At 44.2% G+C, this 17,152-nt stretch overlaps 1 protein-coding gene across 1 annotated transcript in view; it reads left to right on the top strand.

Moving 5' to 3' along the window:
• Window positions 1-1,599: 1,599 nt before the first annotated feature.
• The window catches only part of UBE2R2 (ubiquitin conjugating enzyme E2 R2), a 52,317-nt gene continuing 36,764 nt past the window's right edge, over window positions 1,600-17,152 (top strand). The window contains exon 1 of the mRNA XM_035310043.1: window positions 1,600-1,892. Within this exon, the coding sequence (XP_035165934.1) occupies window positions 1,716-1,892 (177 nt within the window). The 5' untranslated portion in view covers window positions 1,600-1,715. The remainder of the gene's footprint in view (window positions 1,893-17,152) is intronic.

Consider the following 17,152-nt stretch of genomic DNA (forward strand, 5'->3'; position numbering starts at 1 on the left):
AGTAACTGTTCCCTGTTTTCAGTTCCCACTTTCTGGACAGTCCCTGTCGAGTGCCGTGTAGTTCTTGGTGCCTGTGACTGCTTTGATCTTTTTAATTAATCTCATCTCTAAAGTAAACACTCCTCGATCTCTCTATATTGCAGCATCTCAAGGTTCTCTACCATTTCATCCCTGGACTCCATGTAATCCAATGCCATAGATTTACATCAAGGCATTATATGATTTTTACTTTCATTCATCCAGTTTTTATTTGACCGCAAGTACACAGAGAGCAGAAATAGCCTTCTAGTAACTGACATTTTTGGGGACATTCCAAATAATTCAGAACTCACCATAGCATTTTACTATTAAAATTAGCCTCGTTAGAACCCCTTTAATTCCATATCAGGTAATATGCATCGACTTTTCCCTGTCAGTACCGTGTTACCTCCTCATTATTTCTCTCGTCTTGGCCAAGGAAAGACTTCCAGCTCACACGTGCATCTGTGCCAGGCACGCTGCAAGCAGCTGAGTGGCCCCATATGCCGACAGGCAGCTGCATGCATTAACGCTTCCAGAAGTGAGACCCAGACTTGTGCCATCTGCAGTTGTGCTGTGCTGTTTGTCCTCCTTCTGGATCACCACTTTGTTCTTTGATTCCATAAAGACTTGCTAAGGAATACGAGCTCGCAGGCACCGTCTGAGGTCTCAACCTTGCGTTTGTGTTCACAGCACCATGTGTGGGGCTGTGGTGGGCACCACCTTGTCCCTGGAGGTTTCTTTCCTCCCTGGGTGGATGGGAGGAAGGAACCCAACTATTTTCTCATGCATCTGTGGAGCTATGTGAGAACAGTGCCGATGCCTACTGGAGTGCTGTTTTGATGTCACTGTTGGGTGTTTGGGGATTGCTATGGGGTGCTGGGTCAGACTTGGCCGCTTCCCAGAACACCTCCGTGTTTGGACCACTGCCTCTATGCCCAACAGCCTTTGTAGGAAAATGGCCTTGGGACCACCACCCTCCATGTCCCCTTCAGCACAGCAGCTCCATGGGGCACCACGGAACAGGACGTCCTGGAGAAGCCATACCAGGACGGTGGCCACCCACCACAGCCACCCTGTCCCTATCCCAGTGGTGCTCCTGCTGTCACCCAGCACCATTTGCCCACCAGGCCTGGGGAACACATTGCTATGGCCGCTCCCGCCCCCCTCCAGAAGCCACCACCGAGAACATGGCGGACATGCTGGGGACACAGGCGAGATGGGGGGGGGGGGGGGGGCGGGGGGTGTGCTGTCCCTTTAAGAACTAGGGTGGGGGCGTGGTTACAGCGGGCGAGGCGGGGCTGTACGGGGAGCGGGCGTGAGTACAGAGGGAAGGGGTGGCTGCAAGGGGAGGGGGCGTGGCTACGTGGGGTGGGCGTGGCTACAAGGGGGCGGGCGTGACTACAGGGGTAGGCGTGGCTATAAGCGGCGTGGGCGTGGCCACGAGGGGCAGTGGGCGTGTCGCGGCGCGCTGAGGTCAGCGTCGAGCGGGCGCCGTCACAAAAGGAAGTGGCGGCGGCGGCGGGGGCCGGCAGCGCGGGGCGGGGCGGGGGGCAGCGGGGCGGCAGCGGCGGAGCCCGGCGGAGCCCGGCGGCGGGGCAGGAGCAGGAGCAAGAGCAAGAGGAGCAGGAGCAGCGGCAGCAGCAGGAGGAGGAGGAGGCAGAGGCCGGCGGCGGGGAGGCGGCGGGGGCCGCGCCATGGCCCAGCAGCAGATGAGCAGCTCGCAGAAGGCGCTGATGCTGGAGCTGAAGTCGCTGCAGGAGGAGCCGGTCGAGGGCTTCCGCATCACCCTGGTGGACGAGTCCGACCTCTACAACTGGGAGGTGGCGATCTTCGGGCCGCCCAACACCCTCTACGAGGGGGGGTACTTCAAGGTACGACCGACCGGCCGGCCGGCCGGCCGCGGGGCCTCCGGCACCACCGGCACCGACACCCCCCCGGCCCGGCCCGGCCTCTTTGTCGCCGCCGGCAGGTCCCGGCCTTCCCCCCGCCGGGCCTCGGGGGGGCCGGGCCGCGCCCCCCGGCGGCCGCTGGGAGCCCTTGGGGCCCGGGGCCTCGCCCCCGGGGGGTTGGGATGAGGCTGGGGGGCGAAGCCGCGGCCTCCCGGCCTTGTTTTCCTTTATTTTCTGCCTTTTTTCCCCATTATTTTTACCCATTCCCCATATTTTTAGTTAAAGCAGAGGCCCCGTGGCGAGGTGAGCCCTCGCCCCTCCCCTCCCCGGCCGTGGTCACCCGCGGGGGGTGGTAGCTGGGGGTGCCGGCCTGCCAGGCTGCGCTTTTTGTCGGGCCTTGGCGGTGCTGCAGCGCTGTGCCTTGGGCTGTGGGGGGTTTTGTCCCCCTGGTTGTCCTCCCTTCCCTCCCCAAACTTCAGAGGACGGCCCTCTGCGGCAGCACTCTGTGGGTGAAGGTAGATAACCGCTTTCAATTCCTCTCAATCTTTCTGTTAGTCCAAAAAAACTTTTGTGGTTGTTATTTCCCCTCTTGTAAATACAGAAAGCAAGAAATCTGGCACCTCCTTGCCCGAAAGTAACAGGACTTAAAGAAGGCTGGCACGTTTTCCTTAAAGAAACAAAAGCCTTGGTGAAGCAGAAGATGCACTGTGCTGGGCATCTCTCTTTGTGCTTCTTGGCTACTTGGGCTCTGGCAAAACCATTGCACCTTTGTGTTGTATCTCCCAGGAGTTATCAATTTAGCAGTACCTTTAACATCTTCTCTGTCCTGCTAGCCAGCCCCTTGGCTTCTGTCAAACCAAACAAAAGCTCAGAGGATCTCTTTGCATAGCTAACGTGCATCTTTGGTGCCTCTTGGCCTCTCTGGACCAGGGTTTAAGCACTCTGTCCCACAAAACCAAAATAACCTGTAGCTTGGGGAATAATGGATTTGAGTCACGTTCAGTTCGGCCTCATTGTTTGGAAGGAAGGGAAGGTTTTGGCACGAGGCTTTCCTTTTGTAATGAGTTGGCTGGCTTACTCATGTAGGTGTGATATGTATATTCTTAGACTCACCTCCATTATTACTTTGTCAGGAAGTCCCTGCAGTCTTGGATTGGTAACTGGGCCATTTCTACATTGGAATGGACTGGCCACCTCTTCCTGCACGTGGATTAGTCATCATTATTTTCAGAGACATCACGAAGGGGTCAAAATACTTGGTTTAGGAGTCGCCTGGCCCATGCGTTTGTAATTGTTCTTGGAAAGAAAGCTGAAGCAGACAGTGAAATGTTTTGAGGATGTGCCTCTAGCAAGTGCAGATCTTGGCACGAGTGCCGGTGTTACCTGACCCCAGAATTGTGACTGCGATGGCTCTTTTGCTGCTTGGTGTCCTTGAACTGTAGGGCCTTTACTCTGAACTATTCTCCTATTTGAGAGTGGTCACAATGCCTTCTTCCCTCTGCAGCAGAGAATTCTCTTCAGGCAGTGTGACCTGAGCCTGTCATACCAAGTTCCTGATACCTTCTCTATGAGGAACCGTGCCTGGTTGTTTTGTTTTGGTAGCATCCTGAATTCTCAGTTCCTCAAAAAGCAGTCTTAGACCCAAATTTTCTCCCAAGAGAGAAGGATTCCCGTTGCTGTGATCGTGAAGTTCCTGACTTCTCTTTGAATTGAGGCTTTAAGGCAAGCCTTGGGGTATGTTAGCCTTGGCTTAGTGAACATTTAGAGATGAGACTGGCAAGACTGAAACTTTATTTGGTGGGGTTAACATCATGACATACTCATATATTTGAGGTGAAGGCTACTTTAGATCAGCATCTGACTTATCTTTAAGGTTTCTTGGCTTGATAATTTAAATATTTTACCTTTATCCTGTTCTATATATTTAGTTTTCTAAGATTAGGTAAGTAGAATTTGAAATAATAGCAAAAATAAGAAGTTACATTGTGTAATTGTGTAGAATTTCATGGCAATGAGGCTTTGGGAATTTTCTTCCATTTGCTTGAGGTGTAGTTTGAGGGCAGGGACTGGAAGAAAAGTACAAAATCTTTTGATTAAACTTAAGTTCAAATATTTTGAGGAAAACCTGCATTTAAAGTGACTTTAATAAAGGAAGTGTTAGTGATGCTTGATTGGGAATACAAATGCTTGATTCATGGTCATGAAGCTTTCAGAACTGGTAACATCAGCTTTTGGCACCTCGTTTATTCTTGGAGAAATGCGACCTTTCTCTATGGGTTGTTGGACTAGCTGAATAAACTGAAATGAGCGAAGTGCTCTCTCTGCACCTCTTTGAGAGGAGCTGCTGCTGTTCAAAGCTGGTCTAACATTTCAACCGACTCTAGTTTCAGTTGCTAATCCAGCAACTGTATCATTTGATAAATTTAAGCAGAAAACGTGCCCACCTTAGTGCTTTTAAATTATCAATACCTTAGTGTGGACCATAATAAAACCAGTGACTTCTGAAAACTTTAACAACTGATTCTTACTAAGCTTATATCATCAGCTGCTCTATTCTGCTTAGCTCTACTGCAGGTCTTTAGCTCAGGACCTCTCAGCTGGGGGAGTAGGGCAGGCTTTTGGAAACGACTGCTTCATGTGGAGCTTGCTGTGGGACAGAGCAGTCCTGAACCACACGTGCCCATTATGCAGTTAGCTGAAGGTGCACATCTGCAGCAGAGGCTGTGTCATGAGTCCACGTGTGTCTACACGGCTATCTTCTCCCCATCACTCTCTGGCTTATCTAGTGACTTTCTGTGGCTATTTAGTCTGACTGGGAATAACGTTTTGGGCAACCCTTGGCTTAAATTCCACATTACCCTCGAGGAAGGAGTTGAGCTATCTCATGTACCAGTTACCTCTCATTCCCTGCTGGAGAGATAACAGTAGCACATAGTGATGTTAAGTCCTCCAAAGAGGTCCCAGGATGAGAGCAATTGTCCATCCCTCAGTTCCTGTCCCCAAGGAGTTGTCTGTCAGTTGGACCAAAGCTTCTGCCAGTGTTCTGGCCTAAATCGGTTGTATTGGGCTACAGGAATTTGATTGCAGTAGGTGAACTTGATTTTTGGTCCCTGACTTATTCAGAACTTGCTTAAATGAGAGAGGTGGGTCTACCTTGCATATTCAAGGTGTGATTTCCTCACAGCTGACTCAGCTCTTGAGGCTTTTTGAATGACAAAGGAAAGACTTCTCAGAATAAAATGTTTCCTTCCAGGGTCATAGATGGAGTTGTTTCTTTCTTCAGCTGGGAAGAACATGGTGTAATGGAACAGATCTCTGTATCAGGCTCTTGAGCTGTGTAGTAGTTGTGAATTGCTCTTGAAATTATGGGAATATGTTTCTCTGGCTTTGCAGACAATAACTGTGTAGTGGAGGAGCAGATTGCGCTGTAGTCTGCAGAACTGCATGTAAACAGTTTGTTCGTGCCACCAAGTCACTTTTTTTTTTTTGCATCTGCTGCATTTAAGCAGTACAACAGAGGTTATTAAGCTGCAGTCTGATGATAGGTGCTAGTTGTGATAGATATCAGTGGCTGAGGCTTTTGTATGGTGAAACTTTTGCCATATCAGTTGCCAGTTGGTCTCTGGGTAATGTGTCCCTCAGTCTGCTTTGAAATCAATGTCATACTTTAATGCTTTAGCTTCAAAGCCTGGGGACTGATAAACCTCTGAGGGTTTTAATAAAGCGATGCTCTCAGGACACTAGCAGAACTATTGGAACATGCTTCCTGGTGGCTTACTTAAAACTCTGTACGTTTTGCAGTTGTATCTCTGCAGCACAACTTCTGTCTCTTAGAAAGGCAAGTCTTCTCGTTTCATAGTTGAACAGTATTCTGCTTAGGCTGTGAGCAAACCCTTCAGTGAATGTGCAGGTAACAGATTCTGTGTGTAAAATTTCCTGTTAATCACGTAGCCCTGCCTAAAAGCACAGTTTGACCAAGTATGCTGTGTTGAGAGGCATGTTTAATGTAGAGCAAGAGTCAATATTAAAAGCTCCTTCAGAGGTGATTTGGGCTGGGTAGATGAAAATGAGTATACCTAACATGAAAGGAAACAAGCAAAATTAACTGTATTGTTAGAGTTGCTGTTTGATAGTTCTTTTCTTAAGGCAATTTATTTCAGAAGGTATTTTTGCTACTTGAATGAGCAAGTCTTGACACATAAGCTGGTGTGGGGGGAAAGCAAGCATTATGCTTAGTTTTCTCAAGTAATTTGGGGGCTGAGGCATTGTTTTCCATGGTTTTTGTAAGTCTTTAACCATGTGCTGAGTTCTGTATTGTTGGATCTCAGCTTCTTCCAAGGGATTTGCTTGAATTCAAAGCAATTTGCAATAGTGGGAATAATTTTTTCAGAGCAGGAGATCAATACAGAACTTTCTCCCACTTGGCTGATAGCAAGAACGAGTACCATGTTTAAAAATTTGGTCCTGTAGGCCAGTGCCCAGAAAGCTTGAAATTAAGCAAATAGAAATTTCTTGAGCATTTAAATGTTCTACCAGTTACATAATTCTAACTTCACAAAAATATTACTTGATGCCAAGAAAAAAAAACATGTGGTACTGTCTGCACAGAAGCTGACTTCTACAAGCCTCTGAATTGCGAGCTCCTAGAGAATTTCTCTTGGTATACTTAATTTTCAATTTTTGTTGCCTTTAGGTATCATTGATGCTAATAAGCAGAGGTTTGCAACTAAGGGGCATGGAACTGCTTACAAACAGAACGTGCAACTGCTGCTGCAGGTCTCGAGAGCTCCCATGTGGAGCTGGCGGTCCCCGAAGTGGAAGAACAGCTAAGCCATCTGCAAGCAGGGAGGGAAGATGCTGCTCCTGATGCTGGTTCACTGACACTAAGCACAGTTAAGATCTTTGGCTCAAAGGCCTCAGAAATACCTGACTGACTCTTGCTGTGCTGTTGCATGTAGATTTTTGGCAGGCTAAACCTGTGGGCTGCATAGACCCCTCCAGACCACTTTCTTCAGGGCAGCTGCCTCTCCTCAGGAGGCAGCAGGCAAGGTAATGATGGCAGCCAGCTTCTAGTTCTTCCCTTAGGGCTTCTCTCAGCCAGGTGGGATTCTTGTGTATGCTCTGAAGGCAGATAATGATTTGCCAGTCTGTTGCTATCTGAAAATACAAGCTTACGTGCAATTAGGCACTGTTGTATGGCAACAGGAAAAGCTGTGGCACAGCCCACCTCTGCCACGAGACTGAAAATGGAAAGCTTTCCACTTGGAAAGATTGAGTGCTCTTGGCTTGCAATTTTTTTCCATTGTTTGGCTCTATTTCCATGAGTTTGCACAGAGCGATCCTCAGACAAGGTAAAATACAACATGATTTTTTTTCTTGGATAGCAGTTCAAAGAACTGTGTCTCTGAAAAGTTCTTGCCAGCCTGTTCAAGAGGGTAATTAAAAGCATATAGGTAGTTTTAGGTTTGGTTAATATTCTGGGGATTAGTGGAAGTTTTTGATTTTATAGTGTTAAGAGTGTGTTCTTAGTTCATTGTTCAGCTATTAAATCCTTAAGTTCTCCAGTATGCAATGACACTGTGCAATGGGTGTCTGAGTGTGAGACTACTTCTGTAACTCCTCAGAAGCTCAAGCATGTTCTTAGCTTGCTGTTTCTAAGTCACACTTGCATTGCCCACTATCTTACAGGGGGATAGATTCACACTGAGTATCTCCTTTTTAGTAGCATTTTAAGTCTACTGCATGATGTTTATTTCCTATCTAGAAGGTAGGAAATGCCAGAAAAAAATGTTTCTTGAACCTTAACTCAGGTGTTTTTGACGTGCAGTTTGGCTGTGTGGTTTTTGGATGTCCTCAGGTATTCGTGATAATGAATGGTGTGGACTAATTGGCAGAGGTTTGCTGTTGAACTTGAATGTAGCTGACTTACAGTTGGAAATATAACCAAGTTACAGACGGACGGTATTGTGGATGGACTAGAGGCTTTGTTATTTATAATTTGGGCTATATGTGATCAGATGTACATGCACAGACATATGAGTATTCACAAAATTAGCTCGCTGCTTCCACAGTTCTAGTACTTCATTTGTATCTAGCAGTATCAGTCAGAGGAATTGCTGTTAATCTTACAAAGCTTTAGCAGTGGCTACTTACTGGGAATGTCCAGTCCAACCAGGCCAGTTCAACAGTGCTAACAGTGGCCTTGTGTGCTTGCCCCTGAAGTAGCAGTAGCAGCAATAATTAGCCTGTCTAACTTTCTGAAATAATTGAAATGCATTAGGATTTGGCCAAAATGGGGGAAAATGGTAAAGTTACTGAACTAGGTTATGAGTAGGGTACTTTGGGATCTCTGCTTGAGTTGTGATATAACCAGGGCTTTCTGAAACTTACTTTTTTTTTTTTTTTTTTAGTTGAGGATATCACACAGGGAACAAGGGGTTCATACAGGGGCTATTGTAAGTGAATCATGCTTTCAGATATCATTGTGATTAACAAAGAGAGCTGGCAGGCAGGCTGTCTTACTCCTTAAGGTCTTAGTACTGAAAGCATGGCATGGTATTCCCACTGGTCTATTTTGTTCTTTTAAAATCATACAAGGCATTTAGAGCTTCAAGTCAAGGGCTCTTACTGCAGAGCTGCAACTTTGAGATCATAGGTGTGGAGACACCTTTGTGATACCACGTGGCTCTTATCTAGCTAAGATACATGTCCTGGTTCAAGAATCTAAAAGGTGCATTTTCATGTTAACTGTAGCAAAATTTTTGGAAAGGTTAAGATGAAAAACTTTGCCAGCAGGGTATTGGAATAGTGGAAAGACCAGTGTTTAACTGGCTGTTAGCTCACTTCTTTTGTGGCAGATGCCCACTATGCAAAATTTCTTGGTTTTAAATTATTCTTATATTCTTCTACAACTGGAGACCTTTCACTGTCAGAACAAGCAGGGGCTGGAACGAGATTCTCTTTTGCAGCACACTGGCCTTGTCAAAACAGAGCCATGCAGTGGCATAGCCGCAGCTTGCAGCATGTTCAGAGTAGGTGCATTTGTTCTTCTGTCAAGTTCGCTGGCCTACACTTCTAATTCATAGATGTAAACTACACTGGTGTGTGAGTGCTTGCTTTATCTTGGGGCTAGAATAACTATATCTAAAAGCACTCCCCTTTTATTAAAATAAAAGCTTCTCAGAGTGTATTGGAGGAAACTGGATTTCATCATGTTGCTCCTGATTATTTCTCTTGCAGAATAGTAACCGTCCACCCACTTAGTAGCTGAATGCCTTTAGGTAGTGCATTAAGCAGGATAACTTGAGAGGTTAACATCTCTTCTGGACCTTTGAGATGTCTTGTAGCTATTATCTGGATCCCTGCTGATTTTTCATTCATGTAGTAATGAAATGCCCAAATGGTTCAGATGAAGGTGCATGGTGCTTCTTGGATAAGTTATAGAATCTTGTCTGTTCGTCATGATACTGCCACTTTTGCTGGATCTGCCTAACCCAATTTTTATGGCTTTCTGGCAGTAAAGCAGATTGTGGCCATGAGATATTCAAAATGCTAAGCAAAAAAGGCATTGAGGCTCAACTCTTCCTGAAAGCTTCAGTGTTAAAATTCTGTGAATGACAGTAACATTTCTTCTCCTGTATAATTCTGTAAGCATCAAGTAGCTGTTTCTTGAGTCAACCACAGTCATGTTTAAACAGCCCTCTATAGGGGACCTGTTGTCACTTCCCTTATGAAAGACTAGTGAACTTCTAAATGAAATTAAGCATTTCATATTGCTGTATGAAGCATATAAAAATGAAAGCTTTGAGACCAACATATGGAATGATTTCCATTTTTCAATGACTGCCAGAAACCTGAAGGCTTATGTGCTTCAAAATTTGACTAATATGCTTTCTGTGAAATGTAACTGATTTTTTCCTTTCCTGCTGGGAGCAGTCTTCCATTTCTGTGGAACGAGCTTGGCTGCATTTGGACCGAAATATGGTGATAGTGGCACTACTAGGGGAAGCTGGATAGGTAAGATAGGCTTCACCAAGACCGAACATCTGTGAAACGGGCTGGATTATTTTTGAAAATTCATTAATAAAGTTTGTTTTGGTCTTCAGAGGATTATGGGTAAGCTCATCAGAAGCTAAACACTAGCCTAGTCAGGGTCATTGTAGAAAGTCACTCTGGAGCTCCATTTCAAGTGTCAATAACAGCGCAGTTTGCATCTTGGACCTGTATATCTATGGCTGTTCTCCAGCTGGAAAGAGGTTGTAGTTGTATTGGCTGCTGTTGATGAGGGATGAGATCAATAGGTTGCTGGCTTTGGCTGCTTTCTTCTGGATGTTATGGAGTAAGTCTGGCTTCTAGCACTCTTAGAGGTAGTATTTGGATTTCACTGATTTGAAGCAGCCCGCATAATGTTCATCTTGGACAAACTGAACTTTCATCCAAGTTGTAAGATTATCTGGTGCCTACTAAGTGTGTAGATGTTCCGTTCATTTCTGTGTTGTGAGCAATATGCTTCTGCTGGGGCTTTTCAACTGGGGACCATATTTGGCCTTCAAGGGACAAATAAGTAGTGTGTTGGCAGTTAACAAAGCTGTGCTGCTTAATAGGAACATCCTTGGAGGCTGCAGCTAAGCTGGCTGGTGCAGGCATGTTGTTGAGTGGTGAGGCAGGCCAGGTTGGGCTAAGGGCTGTTTGTAACCATCCCAAAGCATGGCACTGCCTGTTCTCAGGCCTGACAGGGATACAATAAAATAGCACGTAAGGATTTCCTCAACAATTTTTGGCATATGCTTGAAATCTTCCTTGCTGTCCAGGTAGGAAATGCTGTGTACTGTGAGGTCAGCTGTGTTAATGTCAGATCTGCTCAATGGCAGAGGCATCTAAGTGTGCTTGGCTACAACAGACTACTGTGATGCTGTCAGGCTTTTTTTTTTTTTAATCTGTCTTGGGGTATTTGGGGATCCAGGCCCATCTCAAGTGTCTCCCTCCTCCTTCATCTCATTCCCTGTACGGGGCTGGCTGAACTTTGGGGCGTGACTGAGAGCTAACTGACAGAAGGCCACCACGTGTGACCTGATTAGAGCTCCTGGTGTCCTAGCCTTGTTCTGTTTCATCTTTCCTTCTGCAGCTATCAGCTTTAAGAATGTGGATGACTTTCACCTATTTCCAAGAGAGCAGTGAAGTATTTTTGACCTGCCTACTCTAATCAAGACTTCAAAGGTGGCTAACTTCCGCTATTAAAACAAAAGCAAGCTTGCTGGTGATGTTAGGGGGAATGTATGTGATACTTTAGCAAATCTAGCAGAGTTCTGAGTGGAGGTTAGTGGACAGAACAAAACTCTTCAGGTGTTGGAATCTGCATTAATTGTATCTCAAACTCCTGCATGCACAGGTTTATTTGTGATCTCCTAGCTGTATCGTTCAGCATTAATTATTTTATAGGTGTGAGTATTGATAAGTTTTAGGATTTTCCTTCCTTTCTCTCCTTTACTTGAATATAAATCAATGACTTCTGTACTCTAGAAAGAACAATAGGTTTTCTTGGATCAAACTCAGAGCAGATAGCATTTTTGTCTCTTTTTGTAATTTTAACTTACCTCTCCATATAAATATGCACATATATGTGTGTATATATATATCCATATATATGTGTAAACAAATATATATATAATATATATAATTTATATATACATATAAAATATGTATAAGAATGTATTTTATGGCAGAATAGCATAAATATGGCACTGGGAAGAAGAATCCCTGTGATTGGAAAGGACTTCAGTTATGTTAAACTATTTGGTTGCAATGCCGTACTTGTGCAACTGTGGTAATGCAGTAAAACCAAGGATGAGAAAACTTAGGCAGAGCCTACAGCCTACTGTTAATCCACGGTTAGATCATAATTTGGTATATTAATGACTAGATGCCAACCTGAAATAAAAAGGTGGTGGGAGATGAGCTGCTTCCTTTTGGGAAGGCTTTGTGTCTTACTAGATGCTCTTACGGCCATCCAAGCTTTGTCTTCTGCTAGGTAGCAGCCAGCAGGCCCTCTTCAGTACCTGTTTTGTGGAGCTTTTTTTTAGTACAGCTTTTAAATGCTGCTGTGTCACAGTTAACTCTGAATGTGAATGGCAACAACCTGTTGTCAGACAGGGTGAAAGAGACGCACAGTCCAGAATTCATCCTCTGTTAGGCCTTTTGTGTGGGTGAAGCATGGCACTTGTCGAGAACAGTCTGTGGCTACTGCACAAACAGGATGAAAGAGTCGATACAATGCGTTAGTTTAGATCTGTAGAGGGCTGTAAGAAGTGCTCTTCTGAAGGATGTGGGGCTAGGATTGAAAGAGTTATGTAGAAGTGTGGGGGTTCTGTATAGCTTTGTAAGGTAGGGCCAAAGTGTTCCTTGACAACAGTAAGAGGCAGTATAATTTAGTGAATAGGATATGGACCACGTCTCTTGTCTATAATGGGTTTGTATGCATGATCCTGGATAAATTAGCATTTTTATATAAAATGGTTATATCTTATAATAGCATAGTTGACTAAATCTGTAGGTAGAAAGCATTTTGCTTTTTATATATAGCACATGGGAAAGCTTTCTTCCAAAACAAATTCAACTTGTATGTTTACAAGTACAGTATTTAAATTTGGAATAGCTGAAGAAATTGTCAAGTAAATAGCTTTCAGGCTGCTTAAGCACAAAAGCAAAGGGATTTTTGGAATAAGAACTTCTACTTCTTCCTGGTTTAAAAAAAGAATTAAAAAAAAAACTGAGCAGTTTTCTGAAGCGCCCCAGCACAGATCCTGATGTACTGACAAGTCACACTCCTCTGCACAGACTTTGTCCATGAGGCAGCTGTAGCAATTCTCTAAGAGCAAAAATAAAGCTGGGGTTGTGTAACTTAACCTGGGGGAGGAGGGGGACATTCCTGGTGTTGAAGAGAAAGCCGTCAAGGCCTGGGCATGTAGGCTTGCTGGGGGAGACTTATGCTATGCGGACTTCACAAATAATTCTCAGAAACAGTGTATTGGGAGATAATCTGGGTAAACTTCTGAGTGTTGGAGGAGGCAGAGCTATGCCTTGGCTGCCTCATCGCCTCAAATGTCAGAGGGATCTGCACTGATTTCGGAGCTACCCAGCTTTCTCATTTCCCACCTCTGGGATTTCTGTTTTGTACTGTCTTAATTGTTCCAGCTCCTGTGCTCTTCTACTACAACCACCCCAGGTCTTCTCTCCTGTGCTTTGAAGATTAGGTTCAAAATAAAGCCTCTCAGCACAGTGAAACTGGCACGCAGGATTTGTGTCAAGTGTGGAAGTGTGAAACAGCTCGTGGCTCTGTAGCACGGCCAGGGGAGCAGCCTGGTGCTTTGCTTTGTGGACCTGGTGTGTTTGCAGAGCAAGATCTGGTTCTAGTAAGTTAAGACAAAGTTTAAAATGTATTATTGACATGCCTCCGAGTTCTGTTATGCTTGTCACCCAAAGTGCAATTACCCAGGCTATGCCACAACACTGAGCTTAAAACACATGGGCAGAAGGCCAAATTCTACACTTAGTAAGCACTTTAAATAGAAAACTACAGCACAACTGACCTGCAGGTACCTTTCCTTTTATAAAGAAAGCTGGTGTTTCTAACTGCTAAAGGCTTCTTCACTTTAATTTTGAATGTATTGATAAGTGCAGTTTCATTATACGTATTCACCAAAATAATGTTTGACCATAGCTTAATGTGATTGGAGTGTAGAGTTTAAGGTTCAGGCAGAGTATAAAGTCTTTTCCTGTTCTAATTTTGTTAATTTTATATTAAGCTTGGTGCTTTCTCCATTAACACTGTTTCAACCATGGCAAATAACCAAGGTTTGCAGTATCAAACCGTTGAGATCATTTTATAGCATTTAAGTACGTCTGCATTGCAGCAATGGCATATTCAACTTGTCTCAAGCACCCGCAGTGGTCTGGTAGCGACAGCTTGATATTTAATACCAGTTGTGAAGTGACCCAGCTTATGAGTTGGTTTTGCAGCCCATGCCTAATCCCACGTTGCCATGGCTAAACAGCCACCGCTGTCCAGGCTCGATGGTGCGAGGCTCGTTCAGTTGCAGCTGTAAATCTGTGTGAGTTGCAGCAACGATGGCCTTGTAAAGCCAAGAGGCTGCGTAGTATTACTCTAAGCGGTGCTGGTACCGAAATGCTGGTGGGTTTGTTGGCAGGAGAACTTAACCTGCTGGTGCTGCTCCTCTTGCTGTTACAAGATGTGCGTTCTGATACAAGATACTGCAACTGACCCAGTGATATTTTCTTTCCAGTGTCTAACACAGGTGAATTGGGGGAAGTGGAGCACTGCAGGGTCTTATTTCCCTACTTTTACTTTTGTGGAGCTTTTAGGAAGTGAACGGTGTCTTCCGAGGCCTTGGCTGCTGGCCGAGCTCAGCTGGCCTGGCCAATGGCTTCCGCGGTTACCTGGGGACCGGAGGCTGGCAGTGACTGTGTAGGCCTCGCCTCGTTAAAATGTGCCTGTAACTCCCTTATTAGCTTCTCGGTGGAAGTTCTGTGATGTTTAAGTATAAATATACATATATGGGTGTGTGTTTCAAAGGCCTAGTTGAGTTTGATAAGTATTCTAACAAATATTGAGTCACTCTCTGCTTCTCATGGTAACAGAAAACAAAATAGAATGGGACTTAAGTAAATTATTGGAAGTGACAGCACAGGCATGCATAAACTTGGTTTGGATGTGTACCTCTGTGATCATATCTTCTCCTTCATCACCTCAGTGCCCTGGAATTTAAGGTATCAGACCTTTAAAGGAAGCCTTTCTTCTGAGGGTATAATTGAAACAAGTCTTTCCACAGAAGAAGAAAAGTTCCTATTAAAGTAAGTTGAGTTTATTAGGACAGAAGATCTTAAAAGCTAATAAAAGCTTAAAAAAGAGAAAGCCAAACTTCAAAATGACTGCTTCTGGCAGCTGATTTCCTAGAAGTCATGGTGAACTGAAGGGAAGCCCAAGATAGATGAGCTGAGGTGCTGGTGTTGATGAAGCAGTTGTCTTGGCAACTGCAGTCATTTAGATATCTCTAGGAAAATAACCAGCAAAATTTAAGATTGGGAAATGGCAATGGTTGATAGAAGCACCCAGAGCAACAAGTAACTTGAGATTTATACAAGGAATAAAATTGACTACAATAGCAAGTTGCTGTTTTCAGTGGTGGGATCATTCAGCAATGCTGTGCTGATGGTTGTCGTATAACCACAGTGAGTCTGGCTACTCTCCTGCTGCACGAAGCAAGATCCTTGGGGAAGAGCACTGACTTCTCCAGGTACATTCATGCACATATAATAATGGGAGATGGATGTGGTGGGAATTCTGCTACTACTGGAGTGCTTCATTCTGTAGTCCTGCTGTTCAACATAGTCGTGCAAATATTGCAGCAAAAACTGGTGCAAGACAAACTCTGTATGGAGGGAAAAAAACATGAATTGTATTTTATTATCAGAGTTAAATTGCAGAAGCTGTAACTGTTGGGAATTGTTTTAGGCTCTCATAATGCTTATTATCTTGAGAAATTGAGACATCTTACATATATTTTGTTAATTGTGATTGCACATGCTGTTTTGTGGTTCTGTAGGTAGAGCTGGTAAGTTTTAATCTTTTCCTTTCCTTTTGGAGCACTTAATTCTCTTTTATATTGGCACAAAAAACAAACCCCAGAGAAAGGCTGACTGAATAGAATGAGCGGAGTTTGAGCCAATTGTTTCCTGCTGCCACAAGTGTATTTGTAACTGCCAACTATGACAGGTATTTCTAGAGGCTCTGAAACTTAAGCAGAACACCAGGTGTTAGAAGTTACAGAAGCCTAAGTATACATTTTCTGCCTCTCATCTAATAGCTGGTTTCTGAGCTTCTTGGTAGTAACTTGTGAAAAGTCACGGTTAAAAACTTGTTTCAAATGCAAATGGGAACTCAGAAGTTGACACTGCTAAGGTTACTAAGGAGTGAAAACTAGTGGTAGGATCAATTTCTTAAACTTTTTTTTCTTTATTGGGAAAAATCCTACCTTGCAGTAGTAAGAACAGTCAGTGTTTTTATAGGTATTTGTTAATCTATAAGCTACGTATCGCTACTGACTTGTGCTCAAGATACTAGGCAGATTCCTGTAATGCAGACCCACTTGGTGTTCCAGTTAATTCAGTCAAAGCTTCCAGCATTTGACCAGCTATTGCTGCTTTGACTGTGCTAAAAATGTAGCCAAGTGTCTTCTAACTTTTTCTACCAGCAATGTAAGCCAGTGTTACAATTTATAGTTGATTGGACTTCTGTATCCTTGCCAAATTAGAGGGAAGTTTTCCTTGGCAAGTGACATCAGCTTCTGCAGTACTGAAATTTTAAAGTAAAAATTCCAGTCCCTGGCATAATGCAGATAATTATGGCAGGGATTTTTATTTGTGAGTAACTTTTGCTGAAGGAGCAATGGCAGAAATACTTATAAGCCAGAAAGGGGGTGGGGGGGAAAATAAGTTTTTAACCTCTCTCACATGTTCCTCTGACCCTTCAAGGTGTTCTTACACTGGAGAAGTGCTAATAACAGATACAGGACTTGAGGCGACTGAAACTTCATCTTGCACTATGGTTAAGGTTCAGAAATCACCTCTGAAAATAATGCTGTGTTTGCCAAAAATTCCCTATTGTGGGCAAAGAATACGTTAAGGAATAAAATCACTGACAGTACAGGATGAAATCTGGGTAACCTGGTGTGAACTCTTTGAATTCTGTGCTAATAGTGAGCTGCTCAGCTGTTTGGATCCGCTCTTCTCTTTTTGTGTCTACTTTGACTATTTTAACAGCTGAAGGTTCCAAAAAGGCCTGGTACAATCAAAACCACCCTCTTGTCAAAACGAAGCTTGATATAGGGAGCTTGATAAACTATGCACATGAGTAGTCTGGGTTTTCTGAAAAGAGCATATGGTAGCTGACACTTCAGCTGGAGATGACTTGGTAATTATAGCTCCTTTGTCAGAATTCCTTTGCCATTTCATGGGGCTAACAGCAAATTAAGCTGCTCTTTGTATATGCAAGGGGAGGCATGCCGCTAAAAATATTTGGTTTCTGCATGTCTTCAGTTATTCCATCGGACTTGTACTGGGCTGAAAGCGTGGAGCCTGAGGTATGGGTTCAAAGTGTTTGAACTCTTCTGAAATGAGTAGTTCTGCTGGTGGCAAGCTTCCTTCTGAATGGAGAAGGATCATCATTC

The sequence above is a fragment of the Oxyura jamaicensis genome, chromosome Z, assembly GCF_011077185.1.
Source record: "Oxyura jamaicensis isolate SHBP4307 breed ruddy duck chromosome Z, BPBGC_Ojam_1.0, whole genome shotgun sequence".
NCBI classification, from domain to species: Eukaryota; Metazoa; Chordata; class Aves; order Anseriformes; family Anatidae; genus Oxyura; species Oxyura jamaicensis.